The sequence below is a fragment of the Solanum pennellii genome, chromosome 7 (assembly GCF_001406875.1).
Source record: "Solanum pennellii chromosome 7, SPENNV200".
Classification (NCBI taxonomy): domain Eukaryota; kingdom Viridiplantae; phylum Streptophyta; class Magnoliopsida; order Solanales; family Solanaceae; genus Solanum; species Solanum pennellii.
This window is the reverse complement of record NC_028643.1, coordinates 70,477,020-70,486,019: the sequence shown is the minus strand read 5'-3', so window position 1 is coordinate 70,486,019 and position 9,000 is coordinate 70,477,020. Positions and strand designations below refer to the sequence as shown.

The 9,000-nt window shown below is 31.9% G+C and overlaps 1 protein-coding gene across 1 annotated transcript; it reads right to left on the bottom strand.

The window, feature by feature from the left end:
• Positions 1-1,114: 1,114 nt before the first annotated feature.
• On the bottom strand, positions 1,115-2,335 carry LOC107025218. The gene is made up of 4 exons (XM_015226024.2): positions 2,198-2,335; positions 1,897-1,971; positions 1,460-1,798; positions 1,115-1,367 (listed from the first exon to the last, which is right to left on the bottom strand). The coding sequence occupies exons 1-4, from the start codon at positions 2,333-2,335 to the stop codon at positions 1,197-1,199; spliced, it is 723 nt and encodes a 240-aa protein (XP_015081510.1). The 3' UTR covers positions 1,115-1,196.
• Between the last annotated feature and the right edge of the window lie 6,665 nt (positions 2,336-9,000).

Here is a 9,000-nt window from a genome sequence, read left to right as displayed (position 1 = left end):
TTTCCCAAAATCCATTTGGAACCCTAAATCTCCAATTCTCTCTTCTTCTCTAAATCTCTAAGTTTTTCTCTTTTTCTCTAAATATCCAAGTTTCTCTCTTCTTCTCTAAATCAATTCTCTTTTATCAAATGTCTCAAATTTCAGTGAATATCGAGGAAGTTGATATATGCAAGTATGGTTATTATTGTCGACTGAAAACTTCGAGGACTCCTTTGAACCCAGGTCATCGATTTTTTGGATGCAAAGCATCAAAGGTTTGTTATTTTTCAAACAAAAACTATTCTTGTTGTACTATTTGAAAAATCAGCATTTTTGTATATTTATTACGCCTTACTACTGTTATATGATTTGTAGGAAAATGGTGGATGTGGATATTTTAGATGGATTGATCTGTCGCTTGAAAATGTTGATGAATCATCCTCAATGAATAGACTCTTAGAGGGTCAAAATCCGATTGATCGACTAAAGAGAAAAGTGAAAGAGCTTGAAGAAGAAAAAGATTCTTTGAAATTTCAATTGAATAAAAGTGAAGTGAAATTGATGGTATTGAACAAGAAGTTTAAGGAAGTTAAACTCCAAAGGGATTGAGAAAATGTCAAATTTAATCGAGTTGTGATTGTTTTTCTTTGTCTACTAACTATTAAATGGTTCTTTAATATTTGTAGTTGATAGTAGTTCAGGATTGTAGTACTTAATTGTTTAGTTTTGCAGTAGTTAGGTAGCTATTCTAAATTAATAAGTGATGTTTTAATTGGTATATGGCCTTCATATTTTGTATCAAATTGGAAGTTTGAGTTGAATTGATCACTGTTGAATTGATCACTTGCCATGTGTTTTGAAATTTTTTTCTGGAATTGAATTGAATTGATCAATGTTGAATTGAATTGATCACTAGTCTTATGGACAAAAACACAAGGCATGCATTGAAAGGTAGTGTAGTTGTTCAAAAAGTGAGCTAATAACACAAATGCATGACCGAAAAATACATAACACAACGTAATGGTTGAAAAATACATAACACAAATGCATTGAGAGGTAATAAAAAACCATCGTCTTACAAAATACATAGTCTTGCTAATACAAATACAATATTCAAAAATACATTAGACGAGTGTTCAAATAAACTAAAGAGTAAATTGTTTTCAAATAGACACCCTTTTAACATGGGCCAAAATCATAACAATTTCCCAAATGAACTACTTCCAGTTTTTCTTTTTAGCTTTCATTTGTTGTAACTGTGAGGTGCTGACTGCATCTTTTCCCTTCCATTTTAGGCCACGGGGTTTAAAACCAATGTCTATATTGATTGGTGGAGCACTCTTCAATATTGTTCGCCTCCGTAGAATGTTCTCACTTGATGTACTAGGCTGCAATATAAGATAGAAAGTGTAAAATAAGGTTAGATTATAAGGCTATAAAATATATACTAAAATAGAGTAAACATGTTAAGTCAACATACATTAAATACTTGTGCTCCAGTTGTAGGATTAGAGTAAACACCAAAATCAGTTGCACGCCTTCTGTTTTCTCCAGTAGCAGATGAGGCAGAATTGTATGGTCTCTTGTGACCTGATAAAGGTGGCAATTGACTAGAAGAACTATCTCTTTCTGTAACAAATGGGGTTCCTCTTGCATTAGCTTTTTTTCTTCTCAATTCTCTTCCAGTTCCAACTTGAACCCTATTTTGAGCAGGTCTTGGCACAAATGTTGTGTCAGCACAAATAGAAGTTGGTAGACTTGATTGTGTAGTTGCATATGTGGTTCTGGAAGTAGAATGTGATGGACCTCCCATTGTAGACTATATAACACAAATAAGGATATATGAAAACTTGTAGATTGTAGAACAAACTTAAAATGCAAATGAATTTTTAAAGGCTAGCCATTATCTAATCTTACTGTTGTTTGGGTAGTTCTTGACACAGTTCTTGGCACTGCATCGGTATCAGGATAAACAGAACTTTGTGTTCTAACCTGTTGAACAAAAATAAGTACATATGAATAACTGTCTAAATGAAAATTAAGGCAAATGAATATGTAAAGCAAATCTTACTCTTGTTTGAGAATAACTTTGTTGGCTGTTTCCTTGACTTGTAGGTTGAGAAGTGCTCCCCCTCCCATACTATGTCACCACAAAATAAAACATATGATTATAAACTTTAAGCAATTTACAAATGTGAATATGACTAGTATTACTTACTCTTGCACACACAGCTTTGTTGTGACCAGTTTTCTTGCAAATGGAACATGTCATCTTTACTCCTTTTCTGGAAATTTTTCTCCATTTTTTGGGCTTATCCTTACTCTTTCTTCTCTTCTTGCCAGGTCTGCCTGGCATTTTTCTTGGTTTTGGAGGCTCTATTGATGGATTTGTAGTTTTAGGTCACATTCTCATATAGGGTATTGGTTGGATGAAATGATTGTAAGCCTTGAGAAATGTTTCCTTCATATACCAGTGCTCTACATGTTGATCAGGATCTTGATTCAAGTAATAATAAGCACAAATAGCATGAGGGCAAGGAATCCCTCTCAACATCCACAACCTACAGTCACAATGCTTCTTCTCCAAGTCAACAACAAATGAGTATTCACCATCACTAATCTCAAAACCATTCACCCCATTCCATTGAACATTACAGTTCTTTGAATACTCCTTGTTTCTTTTCAGTATTGCCCTTGCCATAGGTGCAATTTCTGATATCCATGTTTCAGCAAATTTGATCATGTCTATGTGTCTATTCATCATTTTATGCCTAATATCCTCTAGCATGGTAATAATTGATTTATGTCTAGCAGCTAAGATCCAGGAATTGAAAGTCTCACACATGTTATTTTCTACAACATCACACTTGGAATGAGTCTGAAAAAAAGCTCTACACCAATTTATGGGATCATAATGTAGTAAGTCCTCTGTTATTTTCTTTGTACCTAGCTTAGACATTGCATGAACTTCTTCACCAAACTTGACTTCAAACGAGGCCTTTGAGCATCTCCAAAAGTGTTTCCTTCTTTCTTCTCCTTTCCAGTTAACATGCCAATTACTCCATATATGTCTAGCACACATTTTTTTCTCAGCATTTGGTAACAACTCCAACAAGACAGGAATAAGTCCCTTTTGCATATCTGACATCACAGTCAAACCTTCACCAGTTCCCAAGTTTAGATCAGTAATTAAATAACTTATGAACCAGCTCCAACTATATTTTGTTTCTGTATCCACAACAGCCCAGGCAATGGGATACATTTGATTGTTCCCATTCTTTCCAACAGCAACTAATAATTCACCCTTACAAGCTCCCTTGAGAAAACAACCATCAAATCAAATTATATTCCTACACCCCTCCAACCATCCTTGCTTAAATGCGTAAAAGCACACATAAAAATATACAAAAAGGTTCTTCCCTGGTTCAGTTTCCTTATCAATTTTTACCCAACAAGAGCTTCCAGGATTGGTTTATTTGATCACATCTGCATAGTCACACAATCTGGCAAATTTCAGATTCCAATCACCCATGTCTTTCCTCATAATTTTCTGTTTAGCCCTGTAACAAAGAGTCTTACCAACATAAAGACCCAATGTCTTTCTAACCAAATCTTGAATTTTCCAAATCCTTATGTATGGTTGAGATATAATTCTGTCTTTAAACTTTCTAGCAATAAACTTTGAATTACACAACTTATTTCTGTTTAATGGAATATACTTGTGAATAGGATGATAGTTCTTCACAATGAAATCACCTGAGTCCCTGTCAATCGAAGCATATAACAACCACTTACACTTAACATTTTTGCACTTCACCCTCACTCTATGTTTTTCATTAGGTCTTAGCTTTAACTGTCTTCTATACTCTACAGCATAATCTGCCACTGTTTTCCTGAACTGATTTGCACCTTCAAAGACCATTCCAAGCTCAAAAATTGATACTTCACAATCTTCATCATATCTAACCTTTTTGCTTCTCCTTCTAGCAGGAATGTCTACTCCCCTAACAACATCCACATCTAGTGGTTCATCACTATCATCACTCCAACAGTCAGAGCTATTAATATAATCTTCATCTCCACCCAATTTTCCCGCATATTTGTCAGTTTTGTTCTTTCCAATATCCTCAAAGCCTCTATCTATACCACCAGCCTCTCCAACTGGTATTTCTTCAAATTCAGTAGCCTTTTTTCTCTGTTTTTTGTTTCTTCTTTCTTCTCTAAAAGCTCTCAGCTCCTCATCAATATCTGAACCATCTTCTGAAGGTATATCTAAATCTGAATCACTACTCAAGAAATCAGATGCACCTTCTCCACCTAGGTTATCATCCACTTCCTCTCCACCTAGGTTCACATGGTCACCCTCACCACCCTCACCAGTATGGTTACAAGCTTCTCCTTCTCCACCTAGGTTAACAGCTTCACCCTCACCACCCTCACCACTAAGGTTACAAGCCTCACCTTCTTCACCTAAGTTAACAGCCTCACAATCTTCACCATTAGTTAGATATCCTATAGTTACCTCAGTGTCAAGTAAGGGTTTATCTAATACATGACAGAAATATACTTCAAAAGTGTCCTCATGTTTTAAGTCTTTAATAAGGTGTAGTAAATGTTGGTCAGTTGTAATTAGGATCCATTTGTTATTCAATAAATCTTTCACATAAAAGCCTCCAATAGTTTCATACCCTAATTCTTTAGTATAATACAATAGTTCCAAAATGGAAAAGTAAACCTTGATAATATACCTGAGTGCAGACACACAGTTTCCAACATAAGTAGGGACAGATAACTCAGATAAGATTCCACCATGGTAAATCTTCGTAAATATGATTTCCTCCATGGTCAATTGTTAGCCCTACAAAATATCAACCAAACCCTAGATTTAACGGAATATACTCATACAAACAACTCATACTTTTTGGTAATAGTAAAGAATGGATAGAATATTCGCAAACCCTACATTTTTACAAAATCAGAACTTTATGAAATTCATATAAGAAAGCATGTAAAGAAATAGAAATCAAACTTGCAGGAGTATAGATCGTAACACGAAGAAGAGGAATCAAACAATAACCGAACTTCAATCTGGAATGAATCGCGAGATGGAGAGCTTGAAATTGAAAAAAATTGCGAAGTTAGAGAGAGAGAGAGAGAACTGTTCTGTGAAAGTTAACGATTTGGGAATTTTCCCCAATTTAGGCATTAACAAATACACGTCAGATACACGTGGTATTTTTTAAATGGTCATTCAATACACGTCAGATACACGTGGGGAGGTTAACTACACGCGCCACATAATTAATGAAAAGTAATTAAAAAATGGTTGTACGGTTCAAATCTGGGGTGGTTGAGGTGTTCAATAGGTAGTACGTCTAGTTGAGGTGTCTAAATGAATAATCGGGACAACTTTGAGTGGCCGCATAAGACTTTGGCCAAAATTAAAAGAGAGTGTAATACACATGGTGATGACATGACAAACAACTATTTAAATAATTACAAAGTTAAAAATTATTTTAGAATCTATTTAATAAATAAAATAAAAATATTATTCTAAGCATTTTCTTAAAATAACGCCCGATAATTTTTTTAATTTTTTTTCTTAATCTTTTTTTTAATTGTTTCAAATCCTTTTTTTTACTTTCCATTTTGGTGTTATTTTAAAAGAGAAAAAGAGAAGGAGGAAGGTAGGAGAAAAAGAAAGAAAAAGATATTAGTGTTGTTATCCCATTTTCAAACGGAAAATGCGGAGAGTGGTGATGGTACCTTACCCTCATTTTTTATCAAAAATCGACTTTTTCACTATACTCAGATTCTGTTTTGGGCTTTTTTTTAAAATTGTTTTTTTTTTTACTATTTTTCATATTCATTATTTGAAGAAAAGAGGGAGAGGAGAAGAGAAACAGAGAATATATATGAAATATGGGTATTGGTATCAATTTTTTCAGCAAAAAAGGTGAAGGGAGGTGATAATAGATTTAGAAAAATAATACAATGAAAGAATAAAAAATTACTTGAAAATGGCTTTGGATAAAAAATTTGACCTCCATTGAATGAGTTTAAGCTTGAAAAAGTGGTAGGAGGTAGTGGCTTGACAAATGGAGAAGAAGAAGAGAAAATAAAATTTAAAATGACTAAATTAAGTATTTTCATGCGCTATCGTTGAACCACACTCACTTTGACATGTAAGCAAAAAGTGTCAAAATGATACAACAGGACCTACATGAGGTTTCTAAAATATACATCATCGGATCAAAGTGTCGGTTAAACTTGAAGCCGACTTTATGGGATCATCAATGGATTTAACTTGTATCTTAGTGTTTAGTTTGTTGAATGCATTATATATTGATAATAAATACATCAAATTAATGAATTTATTATTTTAAGAGTAATAAAATGAAATTAATCAAATTACAGGACCAAGATATATATATTTTTTTTATCTTATATTAATAATATTAATGATTTATTATTTCAAAGAATAATAACGTGAAATTAATGAAACATAGATACACTCCTTGATTTCCACCTCATAATAAGAAATATTATTAGTTGTTCATATATTTTGAAAATCATCAATTACTCCTCCAATTAATGAAAATTATAACCATTAATTTAAACAATTAAAATATGCGTATCGATTTTAAAATTCGGCAAATATCTATTTCTCATGGATTCAGACTAATATATCTTAAACACGAAATATGATAGAAAAAGTAATATTTAAAACTATCAAGAATTTTAATAAGAGAAAATTGTATATAATGATAAACTAATAAACCAAATTAATTGCTATAACCACCCGTTTTAATTGTGTCCCGTAGCAAACTGTTTGTCAGCCACCTCTCTCCCTCAAACTCTCGCTCGCCACTCTCCTCTCTCGCTCCATCTCTCGCTCACTTCCTCTCACTTTTATACAAAGACAAGTGTGTAAAATTTGTTTCTATTTGTATAAAGCAGAGGAAATTGTATAAATACTTATATTTTTGTTCCCCTCTTTCAGATCTCACTCGCCACTCTTCCTAATCTCGCTCGCCACCCTCGCCTGTCGCGCTTATACAAACAGAAGCGAAATGTATAAATTGCATTTCTGTTTGTATAAAGCGAGAGAAAATTGTATATACACATGCAAATACATATATTTTCGTCCTAGACACTTATAATTATACAATAAAAATACTCCTTTGTCCAGTTTCTTTTGCCTTTCTCTATTTCTCGTCTTATACAAATTCAAATTGTATATAATTTTTCTCTTTCTCGTTTTATACAATTCGATTCAATTGTATATTCCCTGCCCAAGTCTCTTTTGTCTTTCTCTCTTTCTCATTTTATACAAATTCAAATTGTATATAATCGTTATATACACTTATAATTATACAATTCGTATTATATACTTCGTTTTTATACAATTCTCTGCGCAAGTCTCTTTCTCTTTCTCGTTTTATATAATTCGCTTCAACTGTATATGTATAGTGAATTATACATTTATATATTTGCTATGGAATGCAATTATGCAAAATTTGCTATAACTTACAAATATGGATTGTATATTTGCTATATGTGAAAGTTGTCCTTTTAATAATTATGACATAAACTAATGAAATTTATGTGGTTTGCCCTTAACTTATAGGAGTAGGATACGATAAATACTTCACATTTGATGAACAATTTATATAAGATAGGATAGGATAAATACTTCACATTTGATGAACAGTTTATATAAGGAAAGGATAAATACTTCACATTTGATGAACAATTAATATAAGATAGGATAGGATAAATACTTCACATTTGCTATATGTGAAAGTTGTCCTTTTAATAATTATGACATAAACTAATGAAATTTATGTGGTTTGCCCTTAATTTATAGGATAGGATAGGATAAATACTTCACATTTGATGAACAGTTTATATAAGGAAAGGATAAATACTTCACATTTGATGAACAATTAATATAAGATAGGATAGGATAAATACTTCACATTTGCTATATGTGAAAGTTGTCCTTTTAATAATTATGACATAAACTAATGAAATTTATGTGGTTTGCCCTTAATTTATAGGATAGGATAGGATAAATACTTCACATTTGATGAACAGTTTATATAAGGAAAGGATAAATACTTCACATTTGATGAACAATTAATATAAGATAGGATAGGATAAATACTTCACATTTGCTATATGTGAAAGTTGTCCTTTTAATAATTATGACATAAACTAATGAAATTTATGTGGTTTGCCCTTAATTTATAGGATAGGATAGGATAAATACTTCACATTTGATGAACAGTTTATATAAGGAAAGGATAAATACTTCACATTTGATGAACAATTAATATAAGATAGGATAGGATAAATACTTCACATTTGCTATATGTGAAAGTTGTCCTTTTAATAATTATGACATAAACTAATGAAATTTATGTGGTTTGCCCTTAATTTATAGGATAGGATAGGATAAATACTTCACATTTGATGAACAGTTTATATAAGATAGGATAGGATAAATACTTCGCATTTGATGAACAGTTTATATAAGGAAAGGAAATATATCTTTAATAGAGAAACTTACACATATATATTATAATTAAAAAATATTTATCATTTAGCAGTAACATATATGTACACACACTGTTATACAATATTTATATATTGCATCAATTCATCTTTTTTTCAACGAGATGAATTTTTTTTCTAATTCCGACCTCGTTAATTAGCCTCTAATCAATCCCAAATTTTAAATATAAACCCCACTTTTAATTTAACTTGTCCATTCTATTGCTAAAAATAAAATTGTTATTGCATTTGATTCTTTCGTGTCATGGGAGAGTAACATCGAAAAGAAAATTTATGCATATCAAATTCTTTTACAAACAGAGCAAGACAAAGACTACATAGCTATCTAGTAATAAAGCAATAATCAGACTCTTTTTAAGTAACAAAGGTGACTTGAAATAATTTTCCTATTTTAAATCGTGCGAAATTAAAAACATAAAGAAGAATTTGCATAACATGTAC